The 17,709-nt window shown below is 39.8% G+C and overlaps 1 protein-coding gene across 1 annotated transcript; it reads left to right on the forward strand.

Annotated features, from left to right (window-relative positions):
* Positions 1–11,138: 11,138 nt before the first annotated feature.
* On the forward strand, positions 11,139–16,465 carry LOC107569163 (interferon-induced very large GTPase 1-like; the record flags this gene model as incomplete). Its single annotated transcript, XM_016255176.1, has 2 exons — positions 11,139–14,448; positions 15,813–16,465. Coding segments are annotated over 2 exons (3,963 nt in total), but the record flags the coding sequence as incomplete, so codon positions are not given.
* Positions 16,466–17,709: the final 1,244 nt, after the last annotated feature.

Consider the following 17,709-nt stretch of genomic DNA (forward strand, 5'->3'; position numbering starts at 1 on the left):
TAAAACAAATAGAGGTTGACAGCAAAAATCAAACAGACAAAAATATAAATTATAACTAATGTAAAAAAAACTTTAAAGTGAAAATGACGTGACGTGACATGTGGCCAAGTATGGTTACCCATACTCGGAATTAGTGCTCTGCATCAGTGTTGCCAGACCTACGATAATTATCGTATTTGTACGATGTACGATCAATAATTTAAAAAATCCCATAATGTACAATAATTTCATAATTTTATGACAATTCAAATGATGGTAGTTGTAGTCATAGGGCTTCTATATTCATGCACGAAATCGGCTCATTACAGACACTCTAAATGAGCTCATGCACACCTCAGAGTGTGTTAATGCATGAGGGTGCCCTGCTTTAAAGCCAACGAGCACCATGTTGCGGTGCATGATGGCAAGAACCCCCTCAACATCTGGCAAAACACAGGCTTCCGATGACAGCGGCTCAGATGTGGAGTTAACAGCTGAAGTCTGTCTACACTGGACACGACAAAGCCAGTGTTAAAAATCATTTTAATACGTCATAAATAGAACGAGGCATCAGTTTACTGTTGGAGATGTGTCGTGTCGTGTCACATCCAGTGCAAACAGTCACTGATTATAATGGTTTCGATAGTATTTCGTCGCACTGCTCGCGTCCAGATCCCTGCCGGTACGAGACTCGAACCCGCAACCTTTGGGTTACGAGTCCGACTCTCTAACCGTTTGACCATTGACAATGATCAGCGTTTAGGTCTATAATAGATTAATACTGCCAAATCATTTTTATCCTGAAAAGATTGTGCTGGTATACAAAATACAAATTCAATGTACTTATACAAACAATTTTTGTCTGAAACACTGGGACAAGTATGTGTAGGGTCAAGACAAACAGATGGAAAAGAGAAAGTGCTTTATAATATGTTAATACAAAGTTTTAAATGATATAATTACACTGTCTTTTAAAAGGAGGGTAAAAGAAGAAGAAAGGAGCTGTAAACCTGACCAGAGTGTCCTGGTGATTTAAAATCCGGCAGCATGGGTAAGAAATGTAAATTATAATTGGAATACATCAATATCCTATACATACACTGAGGTAATTTTAGATGTTTGTATTTCTGTGATGACGACATTTGAAGATGAAAATAATTCTTCTTCTTTAATTATTGCAGAGCCAGGAGAAGAAACAGCAGGAGAACAAGAGGAGCGTCTGCAGTCATCACTGCAAGTAAATCAATGGAAACAAACACCGCTAAAAGTATCTCTTTCTCTATATGTCTATATCATCTGTCTATTTGTTAAACACTGGGAGATCTGTGTTTTAGTTTTTGAGTAGCCGTCCCATTACAGTGGTTTGTTCACACATATAGAAATTGCACACTGTAATCTGGTAAATCTGAGTCCAGCCAATTCAGAATAAAGCACTGGGTTGGATCCTCTATTTCCAGACTCATGTATGACACCATGATTTCAAAATGGCTGATGAATGTGGCCATATGCCAAGTACCTCTGGAATATCTACTACTACCACAATGTATCGCAGATAACACATACAGTATGTAATGCTCTCAAAATACAGAATCTAGAACTTCTTAGGAGAGAGAGGGACAGTTAGTACTTTAAACATCAATAGCTTATCCTCATCTGATATGGCTCTACCAACTGAGATGCAATTTGCATGAGACTGTGTTGCATGTTTGTCTCACATTGTGGCCAAAAGTTTAGATTTCATTATTAAAACACCATAAAATCTGGAGGCAAATATATAGAGATCTGGAGAAAGTGAAGTGCACAACATATTTCGTATCAACATATCTCTTTCATTTTTATGTTCTCCTATCTAGTTTGTGACTCACAATATCCTCCGTCAGTCTCCACAGGCAGATGAATCCCAGCAGAGAGTTGCAGATCTCTCTCCAGACCGCTATCTGCAGAAAGGCAGCTCATGGACCACCAAGAAGACAACACAAAGAGAGCAATCTTCTCTAATGCCAGGTAAAATAATTTCAGTTAAATAACAGATAGTAAGGCATTGTACAATAATTGTTATTTCTATTTCACTTTTTCAGAGAAAAGAACAAAATAATAAAAAAGGCAGTTCATGACCCCTTTAATGTCTTTGTAATGAACAGTTGCCGCCAAATATGATTTACTCGTAGCCTAATGTCAGTTGATACCAATGTCAATTGGTCAATGTCAGTGTTGTTACCAATGTCCTGTTACACATTTGTACTTACACATACCATTCAGTGGGTTGTTACATGTGTGTAGTTACACAAACATTACAGCTGTAGATACTATGTACCAATGTGTACTTACACTGTGGTTACATACTACGTACACATGTAGTTACTATAGCCCTATTCGCACGGGATTAGTGTTATCTGGGGACCTTGTGTGAAATTACCCCCCCACCTCTGAATTTCGTGTGGTGCATTCGCACGGGATATGCGAAGCCTGTGATTTTACTCGAATTTACTGACTTATCTCTCGGATACCCGGATGTCAAAGCTTTGAGAGCCCCGTTCTATGGTCCAGATGGATTTTTAAAAAAAGAAACATTTCACCAGGTTAAAATAATATCTCAAGCTTTATGCTGGATTTATTTGTAACACATTAACCTCAAAACCTGTTCAGCTTTCTCTTTCTGCAAATTGTATGCTGTAGCGATATGAGGACAGCACCCAGAATACTATCAAACACTCCAACGCAGCTCCATTCTTCACGAAAGATGGATAAAAAGGCGCACAGCAAACAAAAACCTCGAAAAATGATATACGACCCGCCAAATGCAGGCCGAAAGAGCAAATGACTGAAGATTCTGAATCAAATGTCTCGGAAAAGGTATTTGCGAAAATCTTTATAGAACAGAAACTCTAGATGGTGCAGGCTAAAAGGTCCTTAATGCAATATGCTAGCTATCACATTGTTAAATACATGGCACATGCTGACTGGTCTCTGTTGAATTTGCAGCCAATGAGCTGCTGGCTCAGCATTTAAATAGCTTGGTTCAGTGTTTGCTGTAAGCAACTGGCAGAATTTCAGAGTTCTGCACATTTAGCAAAATATTGTTTAATTATCAATATTAACCAAAATCCCTCCATTTCAGGCCCAAGAAGGGAAAAAAAAAATATAAATAATAGTTCATTTAAAAGTACATTGCTTGTGCAATGAATATAAAAACATAAAAACTCATACTTGGGTATTTTTTCTTTAATTGCTTGAAATATAAGGTTATTTTCCCTGTATTCTAATAGGCTTCATCGCGCAGTGAATGCTTTTGGACTCTCAAGACGTGTTTTTGTTTGGTTTTTGCAAGGTCGATGACTCGATAATGTCAGCTCTCCTATCATCTCTCAATCCCTCACCGTTACACATACAGCACAATAACATTATGTCAGGGGAATTCTAATGAAGGAAAAATCATACCTTTTCTGTTGTCTTCTTTTTAAAGAAATTCAAAAGTTGCGCTTGAACCATTTTGTGTGAAAAAATACGCAAAATTGCTTCCGCTTGTGCGCAGCTTGTTACAGAGCCGAGTTCTGATTGGCCAATCGCCATTATTCGTGAATTATCTTAAGTAGATCATTTTAACATTTAATTTGCATGATAAGTTTTACATAATACACATTATTAATCCAAAGGGGATGGTAAGGGGTATGGTGGTTTTACTGAGGGGATGCTTTTTGTAATTTTTTTTAACCAGGAGGATGTCATCCCCCTGCATCCCCCCTCAATTCGAGCCCTGTGTACATTCATGATGCAAATCTCCCATTCAATTACATCCTTAAGGTGCTTTATTTGATGAGATCTGGTGACTGTGTAGGCCATTTTGAGTATAGCGAACTCACTGTAATGTTCAGGAAACCAGTTTCAGATTATATGAGCTTTAAGACATGACATGTTATCCTGCTGGACGTAGCCATTACAAGATCATAAAAGAATGGATATGGTCAGCAACAATATCAATCAAGGTGGGGATCCCATTTAGGGATTTAAAAACAAATAGAAGAATTTTAAATTGAATCCTAAAATGTACGGGCAACCAGTGAAGTGAAGCTAAAATGGGGGAAATGTGCTCATATTTATGTGTTTATGCACATATTTATCATATTTATGCACCATCTGCAAACAAGCAACAGAAGACCCACTAACCCCCACGTACAGTGCATTACAGTAATCTAACCGAGTGGTTACAAAGGCATGGATTACTGTCTCAAAAGTGTTGCCTTGGAATTGGATAAAAACTACTACCCTGATCTGACTGTCGAGCTTAAGATCCGAGTCAATTTTCACCCCTAAGTTAGTGATGGTTGGCTTGATGTACTGAGCCAAGGCACCCAAATCAACCAGAGGGGTCCCAGTGGTCCCACCAAAAACCATCACTTCTGTCTTGTTTTCATTGAAACTTTAAAAATTAAGAGCCATCCATGCCTTTATATCGTCAAGACAAACGAGTAGTAGTCTGACAGTGTCATTCTTTCTAAGTGGCACATAAATCTGGCTATCATCCGCATAACAATGGAATGACAATCCATGCTTCCTGATTATTGAACCAAGGGGGAGCAAATAAAGAGAGAAAAGGAGAGGGCCTAAAACTGAGCCCTGCGGTACCCCACAAGAGAGAGAAGCCGAAGAGGACACAGAGTCACCACAGCTAACACAGAAAGTCCGACCTTTTAAATAGGACCTGAACCATTGGAGCGCTATGCCCTTGATGCCCACCCACTGCTCCAGACGAGAAATTAAGATTTCATGGTCCACAGTGTCAAACGCAGCAGTTAAATCAAGAAGCACCAGAATAACAAAATCACCAGCATCAGTAGCTAAAAGGATATCATTAAAAACTTTTAGAAGTACAGATTCTGTGCTGTGTAGAGTTTTAAAACCGTACTGGAAAACTTCAAGAATATTGTGATCTTTCAGATAGGCCATTAATTGACTACAAACTATCTTTTCGAGAACTTTTGAAAGAAAAGGCAGCTTGGAAATAGGTCTAAAATTGGCCAGATCTGTAGGATCCAGAACAGGTTTTTTATCAGGATGGATCCATGCTTTCATGTTGTTTACACCAAATTCTGACCCTACCATCCGAATGTTGCAGCAGAAATAGAGACTCAGACAAGACGACATTTTTCCAATCTTCTGTTGTCCAATTTTGGTGAGCCATGTAAATTGTAGCCTCAGTTTGCTGTTCTTAGATGACAGAAATGGCACCTGGGGCCATAGCCACTATGTTAATACTGTGTCTTAAAGAGATAGTTCACCAAAAAATTTAAATTACCCTACAATTTACCCTCAAGCCATTTTAGGTATAAATGACTTTCTTCTTTCATACGAATACAATTGGAGATGAAAAGCCCAGGTGAAGCAGTTGTCTGGTAATATATTGTTAAAAGCAGAGGTGTAATCAATGAAGAGCATGCAAACATAAGTCCCTTTGTGTTCCAGGTGATCCAGTGCTATGTGTAGCTGTGGTAATTGCATCCACCATAGGTCTATTTGGCCTGGACGCAAATTGATGTGGGTTGAAGTCAGGAGGGAGGCTAGTTTTAATATGCCTCAGTACCAGTCTCTTAAAGCACTTCATAACAGTGAGAGCAATGGTCTGTAGTCACTTAGACTGTCGTTGTTAGGGTTTGAAGGGCTGCTGCCCTTGTAGTTTGTAATATGTTGTACTCCTTGACACACCCACCTAGTGTTGTTATCTGTGAAGTGGTTCTCAATCCTCCTTTTGCCATGCTGTACAAGGCCCTGTCTCATGACTTGAAGGCAGTATCCCATGATTTGAGGTGTTTGTGGATTTCTTTCGTCATCCATGGTTTCTGATTTTAATAGACTCGGACGTGTTTGTTCACTGTGACGTGTCAGAACAACTTGTAATGTAGAGGGTATGTAAATGGCTGTAGTAACCACTGTTGTTAGCTTTCTCGGCAGATAAATCTCGATATCCCATGAACAATGTTTATCTATAATGCGGCTTAGTGAACACCAGCCATTTTGTACATATATATGGAAACTCCTCTACCTCTGCTCTTACCAGAGTTTCCGTCATGATTTGACAGTGCATAGTGCAACCTGCTAACTCTACAGCAGCGTTGGGAATGATTATCGTGATGCAACATTCACAAGCAAAGTTTTCAGCAGCAACCAGCAGCTCCATATTATCCATTTTTTGTACGATGGACCTGGCATTAGAGAGGAATATGCTTGATAGCTATGGTTTGTGGGTGGTTTCCTTAGCCCCGCCCAGCATCCCTGCTTCTGCTTCCTCTCTCTGTGCCGTCTTTGCCACTTGACAGACCCGATAACAATTCACTAAGACCCCTATGGTCTTGCAATGTCTGCGGGAATGTTGTGAGCCCGTTGATTGGAGTGTTTTTGAAGCTGCAACCACTGATCTGGGCGAGCTCATAGACACTGTAACATCTTACATCAGTTTCTGTGAGGACATATGCATTTCTACCAGGACTTATTTAACATACAACAATGACAAACCATGGTTCACAGTAAAACTCAGAAAGCTTTGCCAGACCAAAGAGGATGCCTACAGGAGTGGGGACAGAGTCTTGTACAATCTGGCCAGAAACACACTGAATAAGGAGATTAGAGTGGCTGAGAGGAGCTACTCTAAAAAGATGGAAAACCACTTTTCAGCCAATGACCTTGTTTCAATGTGGAAAGGTCTGAAAGACATTACAAATTACAAGAGACTATTCCCAGTATTGACTATTAACTTGCTGAAGACCTGAAAGAGTTTTACTGTAGATTTGAAACTCCCGGTCTCACACCGCACACCCGCTCTGACCATCTCTCTACACAAGCATCAACACCTTCAGCAACCCCCCTCTCCCCCCTCCTGCTCTTCAGATCAGTGAAGATGATGTGCGTCAGGTCTTTAGGAAACAGAAGAAAAGGAAAGCACCAGGCCCAGATGGTGTTACATCAGCCTATCTAAAAACCTGTGCTGACCAGCTGGCCTCCATATTTTCAGATCACTGGAGCTGTGCGAAATCCCTTCCTGCTTCAAATGCTCCACCATCTTCCCCATCCCAGAGAAACCCAAAATCACAGGACTTAATGACTACAGCTGTGGCCATGAAGTCATTTGAAAGACTAGTGTTGGCTTATCTGAAGGACATCACTGGACCCCCTGCTGTTTGCTTACTGAGCAAACAGGTCTGTGGATGATGCAGTCAACATGGGACTGCACTACATCCTCCAACATCTGGACAGATCAGGGACTTATGCGAGGATCCTGTTTGTGGACTTCAGTTTGGACTTCTACACCACCATCCCAGCACTCCTCCTGACCAAACTAATCCAGCTCTCTGTTCCTAGCTCTATCTGTCAATGGATCACCAGCTTCTGACAGATAGGCAACAGCTAGTGAGAATTGGTAAATTCACATCCAACTCATATCTATTTGTCACGGGAGGAGCAAATGACAGACACCCTGGCATTAGAGAGGAATATGCTTGATAGCTATGGTTTGTGGGTGGTTTCCTTAGCCCCGCCCAGCATCCCTGCTTCTGCTTCCTCTCTCTGTGCCGTCTTTGCCACTTGACAGACCCGATAACAATTCACTAAGACCCCTATGGTCTTGCAATGTCTGCGGGAATGTTGTGAGCCCGTTGATTGGAGTGTTTTTGAAGCTGCAACCACTGATCTGGGCGAGCTCATAGACACTGTAACATCTTACATCAGTTTCTGTGAGGACATATGCATTTCTACCAGGACTTATTTAACATACAACAATGACAAACCATGGTTCACAGCAAAACTCAGAAAGCTTTGCCAGGCCAAAAAAGGATGCCTACAGGAGTGGGGACAGAGTCTTGTACAATCTGGCCAGAAACACACTGAATAAGGAGATTAGAGTGGCTGAGAGGAGCTACTCTAAAAAGATGGAAAACCACTTTTCAGCCAATGACCTTGTTTCAATGTGGAAAGGTCTGAAAGACATTACAAATTACAAGAGACTATTCCCAGTATTGACTATTAACTTGCTGAAGACCTGAAAGAGTTTTACTGTAGATTTGAAACTCCCGGTCTCACACCGCACACCCGCTCTGACCATCTCTCTACACAAGCATCAACACCTTCAGCAACCCCCCTCTCCCCCCTCCTGCTCTTCAGATCAGTGAAGATGATGTGCGTCAGGTCTTTAGGAAACAGAAGAAAAGGAAAGCACCAGGCCCAGATGGTGTTACATCAGCCTATCTAAAAACCTGTGCTGACCAGCTGGCCTCCATATTTTCAGATCACTGGAGCTGTGCGAAATCCCTTCCTGCTTCAAATGCTCCACCATCTTCCCCATCCCAGAGAAACCCAAAATCACAGGACTTAATGACTACAGCTGTGGCCATGAAGTCATTTGAAAGACTAGTGTTGGCTTATCTGAAGGACATCACTGGACCCCCTGCTGTTTGCTTACTGAGCAAACAGGTCTGTGGATGATGCAGTCAACATGGGACTGCACTACATCCTCCAACATCTGGACAGATCAGGGACTTATGCGAGGATCCTGTTTGTGGACTTCAGTTTGGACTTCTACACCACCATCCCAGCACTCCTCCTGACCAAACTAATCCAGCTCTCTGTTCCTAGCTCTATCTGTCAATGGATCACCAGCTTCTGACAGATAGGCAACAGCTAGTGAGAATTGGTAAATTCACATCCAACTCATATCTATTTGTCACGGGAGGAGCAAATGACAGACACAGTGGGTGTGGCGTCAGGCCTCAGAGAGGCTTTTATTAACAGAAAGTCAACATTAAGTCCAAAAAAGGGGTAAAAGTGTCCAAAGGGAAAGAGTGTTCAAATTAAACAGGGGATCTGGTGTCCTCGTCATGCTGCGGGGTTCTTGAAGTTGGGGCAGCTTCTTCCAGCGGCTTCATCCTTCTCTTTGCCCACAGCGCTCAAAGAGACTAGATGGCTCGGCATCCTGGCCCGACGGCCATGTAACGGGTGCGGTTCTAGCACCTCGCATCTTCGGCGGCACGGAGATCCCTCAACACGCTGGTGTCCTTGTGGATCCAGCCTTCCTGGATCCACAAGGACACCAGCGTGTCTCTCGAGGAGAGGCACGCTCTGCATTTTAACAGTGGCTGTGATGAGGCTCCATTCCCTTCAGGTGTGCCTCATCACACGCTGCCTGACCTGGATGATTCTGCGCCCCTCCTCTCTCACGCACCCACTCCTATAGGAGGGCAGCGATTAAGGGACGGGGTGATGATGATAATTAGGGGGGAGGCAGCCGACTCGTCACATGAGTCCCCTGGTTTTTCAATAAAACTATAATACTGAAATGAAACTAGTGAAAATGGAGATTAAACAAAAAGTATAAATTGCTGTATTAAATTAGACATGCTCATGTTACATCATATTTTGTTTTAAGAGTTTTACAGCGTTGTGCATTATAACTAATCACACATGATTCTGTTGCGTTTATGAATGCAATGGCCAATCAGAAGCATTCAGATGAGTCATCTCTGAATTACCGGAGTTTTGATCAGTGCGCGCGCTCACTGAGTGAATTCTGACTGAAACTTGTGAAATTCTCTCATCATAAGCTACAAAGTACAGATGTACGTACAATGTAAGTAAGAGATTAATTTATCATAAAGTGTATGGACAGCTTCATTGATTATAACAGGAGTTTTGAGTGCTTAAACTCTGGCTAGACTGAAGTCAGTGATATTTAATGTAAATGTTCTTTGCTCGCTTTCTCCATAATTTACTCACTGTTTGAATAACTGAAAATTAAAGTGTTATAATTAGTAACTCAGAATGTTTTTATTATATTGTTATCACTTTAAGTATCACTGCAAGTAGTTAATAGAGTACACTAACATTAGGCTACTTTAGCCTTATGCTGTAGTTGGCTCACTCTCTGCCTATGGGTAAGATATTTAATTCTTCTTTGCTTAATGATTGTTTGGTAAACCTAATTAAACTGATATTGAAAACGTTTTTTTCTTGGAACAGTCATTAGGTTATTAGGTTTTCTCAACGATAAACCTAAAAAGCTTTGAAAATTCGAACACTGGATGCAGGAAAAAAAGGGGTGATTCATGACACTATTCTGTCTATCTAGTCAACCGGTTTATATACTGATGCAGGAGAGATCCAGGCAGAGGAAGTCTTTCAGTAAAATTATTGTTTATTTAAAAATAATATCATAATTGGTAACAATTGTAGATGAAAATTATAATAAAAGATAAAAAAATTAATGAAAAAGATTAAAATGAATACAAAATCATATTCTGTATATGTATATTCTGCTAAAATGTCTAAAATAGCCATCTGATCTAAGTATAATAATCTTCAGAAGTCAAAAGACAAAGGCCTATGAGGAGCATGTGAGGAGAGTAGAAGAAAAGCTGTCTGAAAAACCAATTAGAATAATATATATACTAGAGATGCTACAACAAAATCACGATATGTTTTGGTCTGATCTATAGATGTCAAATTAATTTATCCACTGTGTCAATATCTACGTCCTGCCAACTGTGTTCTTCCATCTAAATTAACCTGAAGTTCAGAGCTAGGTCAGGTGAGATCAATGAGATCAACGAGAAGATACAAATGTAGCTGTGGTTTTTACACCTTCTGACCAGAACAGCAGATCTTGGCAATTTTCAAATATCACCATGCAAATACCAAATACCATCTCCTGGAAAAGAATATGTAGGCAGAGGCAGAGGACAAATTTAGCAAACATTCCTGCATATAAAACATATTTTTGCAGAAAGTAAGTTTCCAACATCCTATCCAAATATCATAACATGTAATTTATTATATGTCAAATGAAGAAACATATATTACGTCATGGAATATGCATATTAATGGAAATAAAGAGAATAAATGGATAATGAATAATGCTTGAGTATATGTGTAACATAAAACAGTAATATGAATATAATGTAAAAGAATCATAAAGAATAACTGAGCTGTATGAATGAATATGAAAAATAAGGAAAATATTGGGCATTTGCATACATCATATACTCTTTCCACTGCCCACCGATAGGGCAGTTGATGAACAGACTCACCAACCACATGTAGGCAGGAAGAACTTCACTGGACCTACCACATAAACATATACCAACTCTTTTACACATTGTTGCCACATTATATTTTTCTGTAATCTACACGGTGATGCAGGAGACCACGAGAAACAGCTGCAGATCCTCACTGACATGTGCTCAGTCAATGTTGTTCTTCTGCCACAACTCGACAGGAATGATAGAAACATGATAAAAGTTCAAAACCTGTACAAGGACTCAAAGCCACTCATTTGTCTCCTTACTGAGGATGATTTAGCTCTCACTGAGATGAGGAATAGAAAATATAAAATTGGTCTGAAAGACAGAAATCAATCAGATGTGTCTGAAGAACTCAGAAGAGCTATAAATGCTTGTCTTTCAGATTCATCTCACACTTTCAGACTTGAAGATGTGTCCAAACACTCAGACATCAGAGTAGATGAGGAAGATGATGATGACTGCAGGAGAGGAAGAGAAGCAGCACAGAAGATGATGAGTTTACTGGAGAAGAAAGATCTGAGAGAAATCAAAGAATCGTTTCTGCCTCATCAGGGGAAACTGTGGCATCAGTGGAGTCAGAAGAACAAAGAACTACATCGAACTCGAGCAGATGAGACAGAAATGGAAATAAGTAAAAAACACACAGAAATGAGGAAAATCCTTGAGCAACAGCATGAATCTGACATCAGTGAGTTTATGAAGCTCTTTATTAAAGAAATGAACTCACACGCTGCCACAAAGATGTTTTTTCTTAAATGGCTCAGAATCCTTCTGGATGAACATGCATCAGCTGATCTTTCTGCTCTACATCACAAATATGATGAAAAGTGGTCAGCAGTCTTGAAACTGAAAGAGAACCATAATAAATCTGAACATCTCAGAGCTGAACAATCTGAGCTTGAGAGAATATCCGAGGATCTTCAAGCTGCAACCTTTGGTGTGGAGCACATCATGAGGGAGATCGGTCAGATCTATGAATCATGTTCATCTGTAAAGAAGAACAAGAAAGACCTGAAAGACTTCTCTTCTCTCGCGAGTCTCGCAGCAGAGATGATGATCTCTGGATTTCCACTGGAACTGATGGATGGAGATGCTGCTCATGTTCCTGTAATCTGGGTCTCTGCTGTTCTAGATCAACTCGTCCAGAAACTGGGAGACCAGAGAGTCTTTGTGCTGTCAATTTTAGGGATCCAGAGCTCTGGGAAATCCACCATGCTCAATGCCATGTTTGGACTCCAGTTTGCTGTCAGCGCTGGCAGGTGCACCAGAGGAGCTTTCATGCAGCTGGTCAGAGTCTCAGACGAGATGAGAACAATGCTCACCTGTGACTATATTCTAGTTGTTGATACTGAGGGTCTTCGTGCTCTAGAACTGGCTGGAAGGTCAACAAGACATCATGACAATGAACTGGCCACATTTGTTGTTGGTCTTGGAAATCTGACACTGATCAACATCTTTGGTGAAAACCCATCTGAGATACAGGACATTCTTCAGATTGTTGTTCAGGCCATCCTGAGGATGAAGAAGGTCAGACTGAATCCCAGCTGTGTGTTTGTGCATCAGAACGTGTCGGACATCACAGCTGGAGAGAAAAACATGGAGGGAAGGAGACGACTGCAGGAGAAACTGGACGAGATGACAAAACTCGCTGCTAAAGATGAAGTCTGTGATGCAGAACGTTTCAGTGATATCATTAAATTTGATGTTCAGAAAGATGTGAAGTATTTTGCTCAGCTTTGGGAGGGCAGCCCACCGATGGCACCACCAAACCCAAACTACTGTGAGAACATTCAAGAACTGAAGAAAACTATTATGTCTCATGCCTCAAAATCACATGGAATGAGGCTGACACACTTGAAAGATCGTATTAAAGATCTCTGGGAGGCTTTACTGAAGGAACGATTCGTCTTCAGCTTCAGAAATTCTCTGGAGATCTCAGCCTACAGGAAACTGGAGACTGAATACAGCAAGTGGTCCTGGAGTCTTCGCAGAGCCATGATGGAAACTGAGAACGAGTTACACAACAAAATAGAAAATGGAGTAATTAATGAGGTTGAGGAAACTGATCTTCAGAGAGAACTGAAGAAGACAAATGAAGAAGTGGAAAAATCAATGTCAGAGTTCTTTGAAAAAGACACAGATGCCGATTTACTGATTCAGTGGAAAATGTCATTTGAAACCAAAATCAAAGATGTTCAGGAAAACATTGTGAGAGAGACAAAGAGGAAATTAAATGAGGTTCTTCAGCAGCGAGACCTGAGGAAAAAGATCGATGCTCAGAGGACACATCATGAAAACACTCTCTTGGAAAAGAGCAAAGAACTTGCCTTAAATCTCAAAGACAAAGCAAATGATGAAGAAACAGTGAAGAAAGAGTTTGATTTGTTTTGGAAACTGTGTGTGAAAAACATCATCAAAGACACTCCTGCAATCAAAGAGATTGACATATTGACAGATGTAAGAATCCTCCTCAGTGACATCTATAAAAGTGCTCCTGTAGACCACTGGGGGGAGAGCAAGTATATTTTCAAAGTACTGAGTTTTTCTGATTATGTGAAGGTAAAGAAATCCAGTGGATTTACCGGAGCTTTAACAAATGCCTTCAGATCAGCTAAAGAGAAGTTGGGTTGCATTCTATCTAAAGAGGACGAGGCCCAAATAAGATCATTTGTCACAGATGTTTCTCTGCAGACAGACGAAATGATTCAGTCATTTAACATTTCAAAGATGGGCTACAACAAAAGCTGTATTCAACAACTCACAGATTACATCAAGGCAAGAGAAACCGAACACGAGGAAGCATCAGTGCACTATGTGTTCAAGAATGAATTCTTCATGGATTTGGTTCTGTCCATCTCTAAGAGAGCAAACAAGATGATCACTGGCCAACACAGACTGTTCAGGGAAGCCAATGATCCTGTAATATACGTTGACAAGAAGAGAAAAGAATACTATAGTGTTTTCCAGAAACACCTCCATGGAGCTTCATCAGCTGTCATTTTTGGTGAGATCATCTGTCAGAAACTCAGAGAGCCTGTTAAGCAAAGTGTCTACAAGAAGACTGCCAGAGATTTATCAGATGACATTCAAACAGACTGTGAATCACTGAATGGAAACAGATCCAATCTGGAGATACACATCCTGAAGACACTGGCAGAAGAGGAGGATTTCAATCAATACATGAACTACATTCACAATCCCAGAGATCACTTTAAGAGTTTCATCAGACATGAAGTCAATCAGTTTATCACTGATAAGTTCAGTGTCAGTGTTTTACCCAAGATGAAGAAGAACATTGAACTCCTGCAGCAGAAGATCATGGACGCAGCAAATGAATCTACTGAACATGTTCAAGTGAACAGTGGAGATGTTGGTTTGTGGTTGAAGGGTTTCACAGAGAAGCTCTCAGGTGTGCTGATCTTCTCTGAAAAAGACCTCAGTGGGGTCAAACACGATGATGTTGATGATTTCAACCTCCTAGAAGATGTGATAAGAAAAGAACTCCCTGCTATAATGACTGACATCAGTAAAGAGTTTAACATATATGCATTTGATGAAAAACTGGACATCAAGTTCAGGCCAGATGAGATTCTGACTGATCACTTCTGTCAGTGCTGTTGGGTTCAGTGTCCGTTCTGTGCCATACTGGAAATGGTTTGTGTACAGGTTCCAGAAAGATCTGGAAAAGCACTACAATAAAAAATTCCAGGGTCAGGGTGAGATCCCAAAAGAATGGGAAAAGCTCACAAAAGAGTGTGCAATTGAGAGTTTGAATACTTTAAAATTAAATAAACAAACAGAGCAGAACATAATATGAAGTATGAACATGCAGTTCCTGGATGTTTTGACTGGATGTATTCAAAAATGTTTACTTTCCTACTTAATATTGCTCTGAAGTGTTGTGTTTCCATATCACAACTAAATGGAAAGTTTGAAGATGTGTTATGTTGAGATTTTTGTCAGTACTTTTTTTCTTTAAGAGTAACTTGTGTAACAGTGTTAAAAATGTTCCTGTGAATGTTATGTCTTTCACCAAAATGTCTATATTTCTGTTCAGTTAATTATTGTTGTGCGACCTCCAGTGTCAACATTAAGTAATTAGTGGGTTGTTCGTCTTTTACCTGTGAAACCACTACCTTCCCCCGAGCAGAGAAGTGTATCTGATGTTGAGAGGGGTAGGTAAATGAGCTCTAGCAAAATGTGTGTTTTTTTAATAGTACGTTAATCTCACAAATAATGTTAAATTGAACGTTCAGTGATGTTGTGTAATATGTTAGTTGATTGTGATTGTATGACCAACATTGTTGTTTAGATTAAATTTGCGTAGCATGACTAACAACATATTTAAATTCAAATGTAAGTGAATCTCTTTTTTTTTGTATATATATATATATATATACAGTATATGTATAAATGCCCACTGTATCACCAGAGAAAATATATTTCTCCTTGTGTTACAGAATAAACAACGCATGCATTGAAAGCTCTAGTGTCTGTCCGGTGATTAGAGTGTTACATTTGTACAAGTTTTACTGAGAAATTTTTATGTGCTCTATGTATGTTTATCATTGTTTATAAAATATAAAATAAAATATATCTCTTCAGAAGACTTGGATTAGACCGCTCTATTCATATCCTAGGTGAAAAAGAAGTACTCTTAAATGTATTAAAGGGGTCATATCATGGACGCAGCAAATGAATCTACTGAACATGTTCAAGTGAACAGTGGAGATGTTGGTTTGTGGTTGAAGGGTTTCACAGAGAAGCTCTCAGGTGTGCTGATCTTCTCTGAAAAAGACCTCAGTGGGGTCAAACACGATGATGTTGATGATTTCAACCTCCTAGAAGATGTGATAAGAAAAGAACTCCCTGCTATAATGACTGACATCAGTAAAGAGTTTAACATATATGCATTTGATGAAAAACTGGACATCAAGTTCAGGCCAGATGAGATTCTGACTGATCACTTCTGTCAGTGCTGTTGGGTTCAGTGTCCGTTCTGTACAGCCATCTGCACCAACACCACCAAAGATCATCCTGGAGATCACAATGTTCGCTTCCATCGAGTGGATGGGATCAAAGGTTGGCATTACCATCAAACAGAGCATCTCAGTGCTGATATTTGCACAACTTTAGTGTCCAGTGGTAAAAGGTTTTGTGCATCAAATGAGTGGTTTCTATATAAAGAATACAGAAGAGCAGGAGGTGATTATGCAAAGTGGAGCATCACCTTTGATACCTCTGAGCTGCCATACTGGAAATGGTTTGTGTACAGGTTCCAGAAAGATCTGGAAAAGCACTACAATAAAAAATTCCAGGGTCAGGGTGAGATCCCAAAAGAATGGGAAAAGCTCACAAAAGAGTGTGCAATTGAGAGTTTGAATACTTTAAAATTAAATAAACAAACAGAGCAGAACATAATATGAAGTATGAACATGCAGTTCCTGGATGTTTTGACTGGATGTATTCAAAAATGTTTACTTTCCTACTTAATATTGCTCTGAAGTGTTGTGTTTCCATATCACAACTAAATGGAAAGTTTGAAGATGTGTTATGTTGAGATTTTTGTCAGTACTTTTTTTCTTTAAGAGTAACTTGTGTAACAGTGTTAAAAATGTTCCTGTGAATGTTATGTCTTTCACCAAAATGTCTATATTTCTGTTCAGTTAATTATTGTTGTGCGACCTCCAGTGTCAACATTAAGTAATTAGTGGGTTGTTCGTCTTTTACCTGTGAAACCACTACCTTCCCCCGAGCAGAGAAGTGTATCTGATGTTGAGAGGGGTAGGTAAATGAGCTCTAGCAAAATGTGTGTTTTTTTAATAGTACGTTAATCTCACAAATAATGTTAAATTGAACGTTCAGTGATGTTGTGTAATGATATGTTAGTTGATTGTGATTGTATGACCAACGTTGTTGTTTAGATGAAATTTGCATAGCATGACTAACAACATATTTCGACTCAAATGCAAGTGAATCTCTACTTTTTGTATATGTATATATATATATATATATATATACATTTGTACAAGTTTTACTGAGAAATTTTTATGTGCTCTATGTATGTTTATCATTGTTTATAAAATATAAAATAAAATATATCTCTTCAGAAGACTTGGATTAGACCGCTCTATTCATATCCTAGGTGAAAAAGAAGTACTCTTAAATGTATTAAAGGGGTCATAAGATGAACATTTTCCACAAGTTGGCATGATTTATTAGGGTCTTCATGAAATGTCTGTAACATATTTTGCTTAAAAACACTCAATGGCTGTGTAAAAACACCCCTTATGCCTTGTCAAAAACAGCTCTGCTCACACCAACCCGTTTTGGTGTATGTCTCTTTAAATGATAATGAGTTACTGTGCACCCCACCCCCCTTCCGTCCGTTGTGTCGAAAATAAAATAAATCCACTCCTCTCTTGTCTCCTTTGAGGCTGGGACTCTAAAAAATGATTTGTGTTCATCTGTGCAGCCAACGACAGAACATGTAGAATGTTTTCTGCAAAGTTTTGCCATGGCATCAGAACAACTACACCGCAGTCTCTTGCGAAAACAACAATGGCGGCTGAGTGCTGTGGGTGGAAACGTGCAGATTAATTTGGGGCACCATTGACTTCCATAGTAGGAGAAAAAAATACTATGGTAGTCAATGGTGCCCCAGAACTGC

The sequence above is a fragment of the Sinocyclocheilus grahami genome, unplaced genomic scaffold, assembly GCF_001515645.1.
Source record: "Sinocyclocheilus grahami isolate Dianchi unplaced genomic scaffold, SAMN03320097.WGS_v1.1 scaffold1320.1, whole genome shotgun sequence".
NCBI lineage: Eukaryota > Metazoa > Chordata > Actinopteri > Cypriniformes > Cyprinidae > Sinocyclocheilus > Sinocyclocheilus grahami.